Here is a 16,213-nt window from a genome sequence, read left to right on the forward strand (position 1 = left end):
AACTTATATAAAATTATAAATTCTACAAAAGATACTAAAAAAATATACAAATTTACAATTGCCCCCATGTTTCTGTCAGTCCTGTCACATTTGCATTAAATTTAACATAAAATGTGTGCAATACACGCTTAAGGATTTATGACTTGGAAGCGACATCATTTGACAGAGAAGAAGCAGACGGTGATCAAAGATCTATCATTGAGAAGGATTTTATGCTTGGTTTTGAATGATTTTTTTTTCTTGAGGATGACAAGCTTAAGTCAGGCCCTGTCACATTTTTTTTTGTAAATAAAATTGTAATTTTTTGTTAGAATGTCCCAAATAATAATGTATGCCTACATAAAGCATAACAATATAACCAGAACAAGTTGTTATTTGTTATATTAATGACAGGGCACGCACATGTGTTAATAATGTATTACAATTTTACAAATTTCAAATATTTGTTTGTTTATGCTTTAGTGAACTGTATAACAATGAACCTGTATTGAGGCGTGCTAATATAATATAATATAATATAATATAATATAATATAATATAATATAATATAATATAATATAATATAATATAATATAATATAGAAGACGCAGTGGCATGCTGTCGCCTCACAGCGAAGGTCGCTGGGTTGTTGGTTCGAGCCTCTGCGTTTCTGTGTGGAGTTTGCATGTTCTCCCTGCCTTCGCGTGGGTTTCCTCCGGGTGCTCTGGTTTCCCCCACAGTCCAAAGACATGTGGTACAGGTGAATTGCGTAGGCTAAATTGTCCGTAGTGTATGAGTGAGTGTGTGTGAATGTATGTATGTGGATGGATGTTTCCTAGAGAAGGGATGTGGCTGGTATGGCATACATTGCGTAAAAATGTGCTGGATAAATTGGCAGTTCATTCCACTGTGGCGACCCCGAATTAATAAAGGGACTGAGCCGAAAAGAAAATGAATGAATGAATGAAGAATATAATATAATATAATATAATATAATATAATATAATATAATATAATATAATATAATAGAGATTATAGGTACAAAACAATTGTTCATTTTGCAACAACACAAAATATAGGTTTAATGAATGAAAATTTTGCAGATGTTTACATTTTGTTCTGTAAAACTGCATTTTAATATCATCTTATAGGCCATATAAGCTTGACTACATATAGGCTTGCAACATCGTTCTTTAGACATTAGGAGTTGAAGGTAAAAACATGTTGACATAATTTCAAATATGACTGTAACCTATATGTTTTTTCTTCCATGATTACATCTTTAATGCAAATTTATTTTGACCATCTTGTCATCATCAACGTGTAAGCACAAAATCATCTGCTGGATTTGCTTGCCTTTTATTACGAATAAAGCAATTTGACTTTAATTCCCCTCTTAACAGACACATATGGCATACTTTAGCGATTTTATTGGGTTTGTAACATCGCCAAAAGCAGACTTCATGATCATTGAAAGTAATGGGAATTCATTGTGATGCACTCATGAATGTCACCAGCTGCTGTGTCTGCGCCTCTGTGGAGAATGTCCAAAAACCTTCATTATCATGCTTAATCATCCATGGAATTGATCCCACTGTAACAGATTGCCTGTGTAAAACACGTTGCATTTAGCTGTGCGTGCTGTGCATTGAGTCCTATTTAAGAAGCCTAAAGCCTTAAAATGGTCACTTACACTATGTTTAATCGTTTGGCATGTGACACAAAGAAGAAAATCCTGATTTAAGCTTGTAAATGTCAAATAAACAAACAGTGCTTTCTAGTTTCTAAAGCTGACTTTAGTGTAACGGAGGCCAGCTAATGTGTGCTGTGCAGGTAAACCTCACTCCTCTGACCTCTAAAGGTGCTCTAGCGACAGACACTAGAGGCCATGGTCTTTAGCCTCCTTGGTAAAATAACAGTGTTTTTCTGTAAACATTTTAATGAAAATATCTGTAGATTTATTATTTTTTACACTTTATTTCAACAAAGAAATTTTACTGTAATTTTATGTTTTTTGTTTGGCAGCCATAGCTGCCAGTCATTTGACCTTTTTTTTTTTACGATTGTTTATTTATTTTTTTTACTGAGCAAGAAATTACAATTTATAACTTTAATTTTACGTAGTTTTAAATGTACTTCATAAAAAAACAGGAAAAACACTGTGTAAAATATACAGCAATTTTATTGTATAAAACAGACAAATTGCTGTAATTTGTCATTACTTATATAGTACATAAAATAACAGTCATGCTGTTAATTTACAGATATTATTTTTGAATATAATTTAAAATAACAGAAAAAATACTGTATAAATAATACTGTAATTTCCCTGTATAAAAAACAAAAATATCAGTAATTTGTCTTTAATGTTAAAGTACCTAAAATGAAAGTCAAACTGTGAATTTAGAGAGATTGTTTGTCATTTTACTAAGTTCTACATATAATTTTAAATTACAAAAAATTACTGTGAAAAATGTAGGGATATATTCTGTAAAATTAGTTTTTTTTTTTTTTTTTCAGTGTATGTTTTACTCATACTTTGAGTAAAATTTACAAAAGATACTTTTACTCTTCTTGCACTACATTTTTAGGCAAGTAATGGTACTTTTCCTTAAGTATGAATTTCCATTACTCTTTCCACCACTGGACAGGGCCTAACTTAAGCTTGTAGTCCTCAAAAAATCATGCAAAAATAAGCATAAAATCCTACAATTCAATGATAGATCTTTGATCACTGTCTGCTTCTTCTTCGTCAATGATGTCGCTTCCAAGTCATAAAACCTCAAGCGTGTATTGCACACATTTTATGTTAAATTTATAAATGTGATAGGACTGACAGAAACATGGAGATGATTGTAAATGTATTTGTATTATAAATTTGTAGTATTTATTCATACTTTCGTGTTTTTAATCAATTGATGTGAATGATAACAACTTAAGCTTGCTATTTCTGAAGTATTTATTTTCTTCTAAATAACAGTTTTGCATTACAAAGCTGTAGGTTCTATTAGGCTGAGGACAATGAGAATGACAGGGTTTGTATTAGTAAAGTGTATTTAATTAAGAACAACAATCTGAGAAGCAAATGAATGACATTCCTTTACAGAACAACTCACAGAAATCAGCCATCAGTTTATTTTAGAAATTTGGGATGAAATACTTTTTATTCACTGTATTTGTTTTCATTTCAGTGCCACTGTCTGCTTCTGGTATAAAATGTCCCTTATATTCTAAAAAAATGTCCAGAAATATAGGATTATATTGAGATAACGATATGCTTTAACCACATTCACAGATATTAGGCCTGCAATGTTTTGCTTTTGCTGGTTATATGCTTTTCTGTCGTCTTGACTATATTTAATAAATAATGTGTTGTCTACAGAACAAATTTTTAATGCAGTAATGCAGACTTTCTGTAAATGTGTATAGACAAAATAAAAAAGAACATTCTGTTGATGTTCATTTTACCAAAGATAGTATGTAAAAATCGCTGAAATAGCTTTAATTTCAAATTATTTATATGTGTTTCCTGTTAAATCGGCGTTTGCCTGAGTTTATGTTAAAAATTCTTTGTAAATACGCAAAAAAAGTAGTTTGTTGTTGGCTTATTTCATAAGTCTTGCAGTTTCTGGCTAAAATTGTTATCCACCTGTTATCAAACAGTATTTTATTACTGCTAAAATAACTTGTTACACTACAGACGCCCACCCTTATATGCACACTGGCTTCTAATTTCAACCAAGAACTCTTTCGATTCTAAAATTGCCGCGTTTGAGGTCTGATTTCTTTAAAAATCTGTGATCTTCACTGTCTGATAGATATACGATATAAAGTGGGTCTTAGACCGGACAAGCACTGCATTAAATTCCAAACGCAGATAAAGGGCCTTCCACGTCGAACTCAAAACATTCTGGTAAGGTAAAATTGTCGCTTACTTTTGCACAGCAATAAAAAAAATAATTAAGTTAAACATTGTTTAAAGCTTGCAAAATTGTTCTGGCTTTGTGACTGACCATAAATGACTGACTTGAAATTCTGGGTAGGCCTAATGTAACATAGGCCCTACTTGGTTATAAGCTATAAGTGTTTCTGGATATTTTGAAGTTTTAATGAGGAGGATTTTGTTTTGCTAATATTTCCTGCATTTTACTTTTGTTGCGTAAAGTTAGATTTAATGGCTAGCTAGGCTATATCCTTAATAACACCATCCCTTTTAGCCACAATAGCATTTTAAGTAAAAAAGTAGATGACAAACCACCTTTTAATAGGCGCTACTAATATAGTAAAATATTAAATAATTTTTAAAAATCTTAAATTATTAAGAATTAAATAATTGTACGAATTTACGCTATGTAAATAAAGCTTTAGTCTGTGCTGTAGGTCTGCAGTGACAGACATTGTCCACTAGATAGCAGGCAACATCTTTCTTACCACACTTGTAAACCTCTTGCTCTTTAGGTTGTACTGTATGTTCTGTAAGAGGCCTATGTATGCTATAAGTAGCATGGAATGATTATTTAGCCCCCACTAACACACACAAATGGAATTATATGTGATTTAAAGCACACACAACTGTTAATAAGACACACTGACACTAAGTTTTAAACAAACAGATGTTAGTTTCACACACACATCTTTCTTCTCCTTTCCCCTCAAGTCTCCAGCCTCCATCTTGCAGACGTCCCCTCATCTCCTCCAAAAAATCCTGCATTGTTTGTCTGCCGCATTCATTTGTTCTGGAAGATTGTGTCCTCTTAGAGACGGATTCTGACTTTCTTAAGGAACAGATGGTGTTATTACAAAAACACCAATTAGCGGGAAGTGGGTTGCATCAACACGGCTCTCTGCGCTTGGTGTTGGTGGCCGTCTGTGCCGCGCTGACAGGTTATGTCAGAAAGAAGTGCTCCCGCTGAACAGATTGGGAATGGCATATGTCAGGAGCCCTGGCTGTCTGGGGGCCCGGCGAGAGAGAAAGCGAGAGGAATCGGGGCCCTTTGAGCGTGGCTCCTTTTGCCTGCAGGTGAGACCTCATCAGTGTTGCGCTCTCTAAGGGTGTCAAGTCATCTCAACGGTGTTTCTGTCCGCACGCCTGCCTGCTTCTGTCATTACGCGCTCTGCGGTGTCTGTCAGCAGCTACACGAAATCAGAGCGAAACCTTCTGCTGATTACTTCTTCATTTAAAATGCACGGGCCACCTTATGCCGGTGTTTTCGGCCTGCGTGATGTCAATTTAATCTTGAAGAATGCAATCGTTTTCATTAACATACAAACAATACACTCTTTGAAAGCTTTTCATCGTTGCGGATTTAAATCTGATTGCATAGTCGTCGTCCTGAGATGTCTTCTTCAAATGTGGTGTGATAATTTGAAGACTGTTATGTGGTTAACAACGATAAAAAAAGGCATGAATATTGATGCATCTGAATGCACTAAAAATAGGGTGAAATTGTATTTGTCACCATTTTTACTTCACATTTTTGACCAATTCGATGGTGTGGTTATAAAAATTAGATGGGAATGGGACTTTTATTTGACGCTTTTTAGTTTAGTTTTTAAGATTTACATATTAAATTGGTTTTCTAAAGATTAATCTTATGTTTCCCAGTGATGCAGCTAGAACGGCATCCGCTGCATTAAACATATGCTGGATAAGTTGGCGGTTCATTCCGCTGTGGCGACCCTCAATTAATAAAGGGACTAAGCCGAAAAGAAAATGAATGAATGAAGACGAATCTTCAAACCTGATGTTCATTAATAGTAGGCTACTTTCTCACAATCTGCATTGTATAAAAGCAACATGGTTTCATTCTGAAATCATTGCTCTATTTATGTTTCTGGAGACCTCGAATTATGTAGCCAGAAGTAACTATGGTTTTTAAAACGATTAATATAATGATGTTCCTTTTTTGGTTTCGTTTTCAGACCTTTATGGTCGGCTTTTCCCCTGTTACCAGTTTGTCCAGTTAGATAGCCATGTATGTTGGTGGACTTGAGATGCAAAGAGGAGTTGACCACGATGACATTGTTCAAGTTCTATTAAAAGCGGGTTCCAGAAAGCGGGTAAGACAAAAACAGAACCCAAAAAATAAAAACAAGTAAATAAGAGGGTGAGAATGTGGTAAAATTTGAAAACGTAGTCAAAATCAGACGAGGAGTTTTCTTTTTCTGGATTGCTTTTTAAAATTGTTGGTTGGCTTTAGGTAAGTGGGTGGGCGGGTCAATCGGTGCTTTGGAAATACTATTGGTTTGGTTTAGGGAAGGAGGAGGATGGGTCAGTCAGTCGACAGTGTCCTCTGGTGGATTTATGGGAGAGCAACTGGCGTGAATTGAGCGGCCTCTGGTGGATTCACGAAAGTAAAAACTGCAAAAAAAACGTATCTCCTAGGAAGTATTTGGTGCACTCCAGAAATGTATATAGAGGTACATTTTCAGAATAAACCTGGGTTGGTATTAAGGATGCTCATTTCAGTTAATTTTGTCAACTGACAACCGCTGCTCGTAACAGAATATTAACGGTTAACTGGTCAGATTAATATAAAAATATAAAAAATAAAAAAAAACGTACCTGTCTATTTTGTGTCTGACACATTAAATATTGCATTTTAAAATACTGATTTATTTTAACATGCGAACAACAGCTGCGCAAAACACTTGAAGCAAACAGCGCGTTCACTGTGATCAGCCCCTTATACAGCCAAAATTTAAAAATATATAAAATAATACTTTTTAATCATTTAACTGATTCCATTAATCGGTTAAAAACGCACCCTTTCGGTTAACAGTTAATCTGTTATTTTGAGCATGCCTAGTTGGTATTAAGATCTATAGAAATACTTGTAGTAAAGTATTATAAGAAACGTATAAAGAGTTGTTAAATTTAGCTGGTTTTGGCTTTACCATTCTTGAGTGGCTCGCCGATGTGTGAGATGACTCTAATATATAAAATAAGTAAGCTGATCAAAGTTCTTACAGGGAGAAGACTTTATTGAAGCCAATGAATTGTACAGTTTCTCAGCATTAACCCATCTTCTTCAAGTAACTTAACTTAAAGTACTTTCTGTGAGACACTACTTTATAACAAAGGTTTTGACCTCCCCGGAGATTACCCAACTGGTTTGGTTGGGTCACAACTCTTGAGTTCCTGTAGGTTAGTTGGTCCACACCTTTCAGATGCAGATATTTGTTTGCAAATGGAGCAAGCCATTAAATCTATCAGAGTATTAAAAAGTATGTATATATTGTTATTATGGTATAATTATAAAACAAAAAATAAGGGGGTGACGCAGTGGGTAGTGCTTTCACCTTACAGCAAGAAAGTCGCTGGTTCGAGCCTCGGCTGGGTCAGTTGGCATTTCTGTGTGGAGTCTGCATGTTCTTCCTGTATTAGTGTTGGTTTCCTCCAAGTGCTCCAGTTTCCCCCGCAGTCCAAAGACATGCGCTATAGGTGAATTGAATAAACTAAATTGGCCTTAGTGTATGTGTGTATGGGTGTTTCCCAGTGATTGGTTGCAGCTGGAAGGGCATCCGCTGCATAAAATTAATGCTGGATAAGTTGGCGGTTCATTGCGCTGTGAAAACCCCAGATTAATAAAGGGACTAAGGCGAAAAAAAAAATGAATGAATGAGTAAAAATAGGGGCCTAAGCCAAAGTAAAGTGAATAAATGAATAATTATAAATCAGATATACAAATATGATTAAATAATATTTAAATAAATAAGTTGTCAAAATTATGAAATACATTAAAACAAACAGATAATACAAATTAATTCAAATGAATTATAAAAATGTAATTAATTCTAATAAGTAGTTGCATCTGTAAATTAATACAGTAGTGTAATACATAGAATAAATGTAACAACAGTAATAGTAATAGTTTTCTGAAAAACATCTTAGACCAATTTATAATCTCAGTATGATTTGAGATTTTAAACATGAAACTCAATAGATTGCTTACTGCCTTTACACCAGTGGTTTCCAGCCTTTTTTTAGGAGACCCCTATTTTTAAGTAGGGGGTTTTAAAAGCATTAAAAATCTTTTAACAGCCACTTACACCTTTAAAAGTATCTCTTAGGGACTTTTGAACCTCACCACTAAGACCAGAGGTGCCCAAACTAGAGCATGTAAGTCAAAGTTGGCCCATGTTAACCCTTTGATTTGGCAGAATTTTGGGGGAATGCCTTTAACAGAGATTGTCATTTCTAATTTAACATAAGTTGTTTTTTTAACTGTTGAGCTACAAAAAAAGAAAAAAAAAGAAAAAATGAAATTAAGTGTTTCAATTAAATGTTGTAAAGGAATCAGATAAAAATAAATACAGAATGAATCAGATAAAAATAAATACAGAATGAATCAGATAAAAATAAATAAATAAATACAGTCACTTGATGGACATTGCAGAAGACATGCAGCAAGCAAATCAAGGCAAAGTGTAATTTTTAGTGTTATAAATGGAATTGTTCATGTTTTTTATTGTTTGACATTCATTCATTATACAATGTATAATTATTAATACAGTTAAAGTGTTTCAAATCTAATTATTATTCATTCATTCATTTTTTTGTCGGCTTAGTCCCTTTATTATTCTGGGGTTGCCACAGCAGAATGAACCGCCAACTAATCCAGCACATTTTTACGCAGCGGAAGCCCTTCCAGCCGCAACCCACCTGTGGGAAACATGCACACACATTCACACAAACACTCATACACTACGGACAATTTAGCCTACCCAGTTCACCTGTATCGCATGTCTTTGGACTGTGGGGGAAACCGGAGCACCCGGAGGAAACCCACGCGAACGCAGGGAGAACATGCAAACTTCACACAGAAATGCCAGCTGAGCCGAGGATAAAACCAGTGACCTTCTTGCTGTGAGGCGACAATACTACCTACTGCGCCACTGCGTCGCCAATCTAATTAATAATTGAATTATATAATAAATTCTACAATGAATTATAATAATACATTAGGAAATTACATTGACAGCTTAACAGTTTGGTATATATTTATCTCCGGCCCACCACATCAATCAAGTTTAGTTTTTGTCTCTTCATAAGAAAAAGTTTGTGCACCCCTGACTAAGAGATGATTATTATTTTCTTTATTAAAAACCTTACAGTTACTTGACTTTCCCTTCTTCTCATATAAAAACAAATCCCGGTGTTTTATATACAGTACACTCTCAAACTGACTATGCATTAGTTCTTCATGGCTTATATATCATGTACTTTAGTCTTAATAGTTGGTGTGTTTGGATGATGTGAATCCATTATTGTAAGTAGCCTGGGTAAGAAAGTGCCTGCTAAGAAAACGAAAGTGCATGTAAATTAACAAGCTCGCATGTATTAGAGGCATCCAATTCTCATCCCCTTAAAATTGATTGTACCTTTAAGCCCGCTCCGCAGAAGTGTCATGCATGTATAATTTATCCATCCCACATTTAATATTAATAGCAGTTTTTATTGTGCTCGAGCATCCTTCCAGCGAGATTGCATTTTTACCTTAATGCATCTGTGACGCTGACAGACTGCAGCCATCACACAGACGCATCTTTACTGCACGTTAACCTCTTTGCTGTAATAGACTGGCCATCCTAAACACACAATATCCATCACTTCCCTAGAGAGGTCATTCTGGAGAGCGTCCAGAACTTCTTGCTTTACTGGCTAATTGAGGATGACTTCAGACTCCAGAAACACTCTACTGTCCTGTGTGATTTAATGTGTGTGTGTCACGATATTGGGGAAAAACAGACACTGCAGTATTTAGTTTTTCTGCGTTACATTCATTCATTTATTTTCTTTTTTGGCTTAGTCCCCTTATTAATCTGGGGTCGCCACAGCAGAATGAACCGCCAACTTATCCAGCATATGTTTTTCGCAGCGGATGCCCTTCCAGCCGCAACCCATCCCTGGAAAACCATACACGCTCATTCACACTCATGCACTATTGACAATTTTGCCTACTCAATTCACCTATAGCGCATGTTTTTGGACTGTGGGGGAAACCGAAGCAACCGGAGAAAACCCACGCAAACTTAGGGAGAACATGCAAACTCCACATAAAAACGACCTACTTGCAGTGAGGTGACAGCCCTACCTACTGCGCCACTGCGCCGCCTCAGCGATACATATTGCAATATTAAGTATAAGTTCACCAGATGACTTGAATGTCTCTACATTAAAAGAATGTGTCATTTCAGGTTGATTAAGATTATTTTGTCGAAGCATGAAATATGCATAAAATATAATAAACCAATCACAAGCATTGATAAATACAGTAGCAAAGATACAAATAAACGAAACAGTTATTTCCCCTATTTTCTTGGAGTCCAGAAGTATCCATGGACATAACTTGTATTATCAAATGTAAAATAACACTGTTTAGTCTATACGTATATGAAAACATTTAATGTTTTCTTCAAGTTACAAACATTATAAATGCCTGTGCCTGTACCTGCTTTAAACCGCCTTAAAAATGCTTACACAGTCACAGATCGTAACACATGCAAATGATACAATTTCTGGTAAAAAGTGTAACCATAAAAGTGTAACCATAAATCACATTTTATTTTAATAAAATGCTCCTGTTCAACAATAATCCTGACTCTACATTGCACATTGCGATATTAATGCATTTTTTAAAAACGCTTTTAAAAGAAGTGTATTCTGCTCAGCATTTATTTGATCAAAAATGTAAGTTATAATTATAATTATAATTAGTAAATTAGTAATAATTAAGAAATTCCAGTGAGCTTATAGTGTTAAATTGGTTTGGAAGTAGACGTGTTTCTTGATCTTATCTTGATAATAAATGATGCTTGTGTGAACCCGCCGGTCCTACGCCACCCAATCCGCTCCGAGCTGATATTGAACCGGCGACCTTCTGCATGGGAGTCGGTTGCTCTAACAAGGAGGCTAAAGACCATGACCTCTAGTGTCTGTCGCTAGAGAAACTTTAGAGGTCAGAGGAGTGAGGTTTACCTGCACAGCATCTACTAGCTGGAATCCGTTACACTCACCCCCCTAAACCTCACTCGCATCTGGGTCACGGCACCAATGTAACCCCGCTGGTCCAACACCACCCAACCCGCTCCAAGCAGGTATTGAACCGGCGACTTACCGCATGGGAGTCGGTTGCTCTACCAAGGAAGCTAAAGACCATGACCTCTAGTGTCTGTCGCTAGAGAAACTTTAGAGGTCAGAGGAGTGAGGTTTACCTGCACAGCACCTACTAGCTGGCCTCCGTTACACTTGGAATGGCCTAAAAATCTCCAAGAATCACAGCTGGAAAATTATAGAAGTTAGTTTGGTCTTGGTGTCAGAAATTCTTCAAAAGTACAAACTGACCTCACTTACATCACTAAGAAAAAAACATTTACTCTCCTCCAAAAACTCAAGCATCTTCAAATTTTTATGCTGATAATGTTTTGGGTAGACATCAAAAGGGTAAAATAATTAAATGAATCGTTTTTTAACACAGCTCTCTTTTGCCTATGTTTATCAATGACGCCAATATTTGCTGAAGATACTGTAGATCGATGGTGTTTTCATAAGTCAACTTGAGGTGCATAATTTGCCCCGTATTTCTCTTTTGCATTGCAAAAACTGTCCTTATGTCATCAATATGCAAATGGATGAAATTGCCAGGAGTGCAGCTTTGTTTCCCTGAAGTGCATTCGTTAGAAACCCTTAGCATAATTGATTCTCAGCACTGCAATAAAACTGGTCATTTTGCGAGGCTTCTGAGCCCCATGGGTCTGCAGTTGGAGTTCATGGAGGAACTTGCAGCATTAATCATTAAGAAAGTGTCCATGCCTGATAGACAGCACTTGGTCTCTTGGGACGAACACTCACCGTACTATTCCAATAATTGATGTCTGTATAATAACAGCACCACAGTGCTTCCATTGACCGGGGGCCTTACTAAATGTCAGACTTCTGAGGGTGGTCACATTAAAGATTTGACCCTAGTATTTAGCATATTTGAATCAAGCCCTAAAATTAACACTCTCCAAGGGCCAAGGGTGATTATATGAAACTTTAGTTGGTTAGTAACTATTTAAAAATTAATTTTAGCAATGCCTGAGAATGTGATCTGGTTAAGAGCGATGGCAATATTGGTTTATATTGTAATTGTTATACAACATTATATACAGTTGAAGTCAGAATTATTAGAATAATTTTTTGATCGTAAAATGTTTTTAAAAAATTAAAAACTGCTTTTATTCTAGCCGAAATAAAACAAATAAGACTTTCTACAGAAGAAAAAAATATTATCACACATACTGTGAAAATGTCCTTGCTCTGTTACACACTCTGTTATCATTTGGGAAATATTTTAAAAGGAAAAAAAATTTCAATTTTCATATTTTTATAAATGTAACAATTGTATGCCATTTAAAATGGAATGATTACAATTTCAATGATTACATTTAATAATAACAATTAGGGCAGCACAATATATCCGCAAAAGTCACATCGCGAGATGTGCAATGTTGAGCTGGGATTATAATTAACTAAAAATCACAGTTCACACATATTTGTTGAATCATTATGAATATCAACCATAATCTCTTAGCGTGAAATTTAAAAAAACAAAATTTTAGATGTGTTTATTAAGGCCTATGACTGTAAGATTTAATGTAATTTTAAACCATTTGGAAACAAGAAATGATAAAGTTTGCCACTTTAGCTAAGATTAATTGAGCTTAATTATTTATCTAATGAACACTATACAGTGTTATTTTAGATTTGATGACTGAATTTTTTTACCTCAATATTTTAATATTCCACCAAAAACCATAAAGCACTGATTATTTTATTTTTATTTGTGCTTACATTTTTAATTATAAATATATATAAATATATATATATATATATAAATATATATATATATATATAAATATATATATATATATATATTGTTGGATATATTTTATGCAGATCCCCTAACCTAAAAAACAATCCCAAGCAATGAGAAATTGTGAATTCTTCTCAAACTGTTACTTAAGTCATGTTGTGAAATATTTATATACCAATATACCAGTAAGTTTTTTTCCCAATGTTGTGCAGCCTAAATAACAATTCACATTTTATTATTAACAATATTAATACATATCAGTAATAGTATATTAGTGGCAATAATACAGCAACAATAATTATACTATAATAATACAGTTACAAGTATTATTCATATGAATGATTATTAAACTTGTTATGTCAAAATATATACATTAAAATAATAAAAACTATTTGATTTAAAAATTAGCATTTTAACAGTCATGCTTATAGTTTAATAAAATATAAAATACAAATTGAATAGGTTGCATTCCTAAAACATTAGAAAAATGTATTTATTTATTTATTTATTTAGTTTTATTTTACGTGTTGTTGATTTAGGGATTTAAATGAGCAATTTACTACAATATATAATCCAATCCCACCATTTACTTCATAGCAGTTATTATATGGTTACAGGACATCATATTGCTTTTTATTTTATTTTTCAGCCCAATTACACCTTGACTATATATAAATTAGTAAATTTAAAATCCATCAAAAAAAAAAAAAAAGATAGCCTTTTTTTTCTTTTTTAACTATAAAACCAAAGCAGATGTGATTCTCTACGTCTTCATGTGGGGGTATTTTTGCCATTTTCCACAAAAAAAGACTGGAGGGAGATAGGCCTCCCAATGAAACTCATCTTTTATTTTCTAATTAAAACCCTGCACTTTTTGCTCAGGCGCTCCACAACACCTCGACGGAGAAGGGAATTCATGATGTATCGCTGCCTTGCAAATAAAAGCGGATCCATCACCTCCACCAGCCATAACCCAGATGGCCAGAAAATTGGCTTTGTGTAGAGATGTGGATTCAGGCATGAATATTAATAGAAGACAGATGTAAACGCATATTAATATCCTTTCACATTTAGGACAGCCTGAAAATTATAGTGCACTCACTTGGGGGAGAGGAAAGGTTGCATCTGGGGGAAAAAGTCTTTTTCTAATGTGATGGAGTCTGTTGCTGAGAATGTTTTTCTGGGTTCAGTTTGAGTATTAAATGCTCATTGTGAAAAAAAAAATCACCTAGTTATGATAAAGCATACAGCTGAACAGCTTAGAGATGTCTATATATATATATATATACACTTTAATTGTGTTCATGTAATTGTCTTTAGCACATTTATAGTATGCAGTATTTCTCAAGTTTGCAACCTCCTGTGTGAATGAAAAAAGAAGCAAATTAGCTTCACAAATGCATATGGTAAAATCATGTATACTATATTTGCAAACAAAACTGGAAGCACTTTAGTACTATATTGCATTTTTTTCCAGAAGAAAATGGCTAAAAATAAGAGCATTTAATTGCAGTATGTCTAATTTAGGGATGTTTTTTTTTCTTTTTTAGCATGGTAATCACTTTTCTCATTTGAATGATTCATTATTTCAGAGTGAATCCAGCACTGAGTCACCAAACAAATAATAGGAGATTATAATGTGACTGTTAAGGTGTTTGAAGATTTTTTACATCACCTTTAGATGGCAGTAGTGCTCCTCCTAAAATGGATTTTTTCATTGTAAAGTCAGTCATTTTTGTTGCTTTCCTGTCTTTTGTGTTTTGCATTCTCCTCTGTAAATGCAGGCCTTGTATTGCTATTCAACAATATAAAATTATATTATTTAAAGAGACTGCTTAAATTGCTTCATTTACACAGAAAACCCACTCAAAAATTAAAACAATATGTCATTTATACAGTATACTCCACCAAACATATTTAAAATCTGACATTCAGCTTTATAACCTTTAATTATTTGTTTTGTTGCTATGGTATATTCCTCTTAAAGGGGATAATATGTGGGAATATGCCTGTATTATTACTCTTAATTACTAATCTGTGTGTGCGCACTCAGAAATAATGGTAAGAGAGCTGTCACTGGAGTGGTACTTTTTCAATAGGTACACATTAGTAACTAAAGAGTCCTTAGTAATACCTCAAGGATACATGTTAGTACCTAAAATGTACAAAAGTGTGAAGTTTTAAGGTTTAATTTTACTTTGAGGTACCAATATGGACCATTTAAGTACAAATGTGGACCTTTTGAAAAGATACTACAGTGACAGCTCTCGTATCATTATTTCTGAGAGTGCACACACAGATTAGTAATTAAGAGTAATAATGCTTGCATATTCACACATATTATCTACTTTAAGAAGAATATACCAGAGCACCCAAACTAATAATTTAGGGATTTAAATAGGGATCTAAAATATATAATCCACCCCACCATTTATACTTCATAGCACTTAGTATAAGGTTATAGGACATCATATTCGTTTTAATTTTACTTTTCAGTTCATTACAGCTTGACTTTATACAAAATTAGTAAATTTAAAATCCATCAAAAAAGTAACTATTAGTATCTAAAATGTGCAAAAGTGTTAAATTTTAAGGTTTACTTTTTCTTTGAGGTATAAGGACCATTTATGGATCATTATTTCTGAAAGTGCACACACAGATTAGTAATTAATTAAGAGTAATAATACATGCATATTCCCACATATTATCCCCTTTAAGAAGAATATACCACAGCACAGTGTGTGTTAGGGCTGCAGATATTGGAAAAATATTTTTTTATTCTGCAATATATATATATATATATATATATATATATATATATATATATATATATATATATATATATATATATATATATATATATATATATATATATATATATATATTAGGATATAAATACAATTTGACTAGATGACTTGAAAAACTGTTTGGAAAGAATTAGTAATTTTAGATCGATTGGGATGATTAATGGAGTGCATGAAATATAATAAACAATATACAAGCATAGGTACATTCAATAAAGAAAAATATGCAAATTAAATGAACTGCATTGTATTGTTTTTGGAGGAGTCTAGTTGTATTCAGGTGTACAGTAATTGAATGATCAAATGTAAAATAATACTGCATAGTTTTCGTTTAATAAACTATTCAATGAAATTAATTGTTATTAATTTGTCAAAGTTACAAATGGTACAAGTTCTTATGTCTGAATGCTTTTAAAATCCTCATTCAGTCACTTGCCTCAAAAACACATGCAAATGATGAATTATAATACAGACTAAACTTTGCATATCCTGAGATGTGACTATTGCGAATGATCACATTGCGGTATCAATGCTTAAACTTAGGACCTATTTACACAAATACAGTACATT

General features: G+C 33.7%; 1 protein-coding gene across 2 annotated transcripts in view; it reads left to right on the forward strand.

Annotated features, from left to right (window-relative positions):
• LOC147832604 (uncharacterized) overlaps positions 1–16,213 on the forward strand; it is a 142,953-nt gene that overhangs the window by 79,595 nt on the left and 47,145 nt on the right. The window contains exon 2 of one of the 2 annotated variants that reach the window (XM_087295893.1): positions 4,637–4,999. The exons of the other annotated variant lie outside the window; for it this stretch is intronic. Within the exon in view, the coding sequence (XP_087152019.1) occupies positions 4,904–4,999 (96 nt within the window). The 5' untranslated portion in view covers positions 4,637–4,903. The remainder of the gene's footprint in view (positions 1–4,636; positions 5,000–16,213) is intronic. 2 annotated transcript variants of the gene reach the window in all.

Source organism: Danio rerio, chromosome 19 (assembly GCF_052040795.2).
Source record: "Danio rerio strain M-AB ecotype USA chromosome 19, GRCz13ab, whole genome shotgun sequence".
Lineage (NCBI taxonomy): Eukaryota > Metazoa > Chordata > Actinopteri > Cypriniformes > Danionidae > Danio > Danio rerio.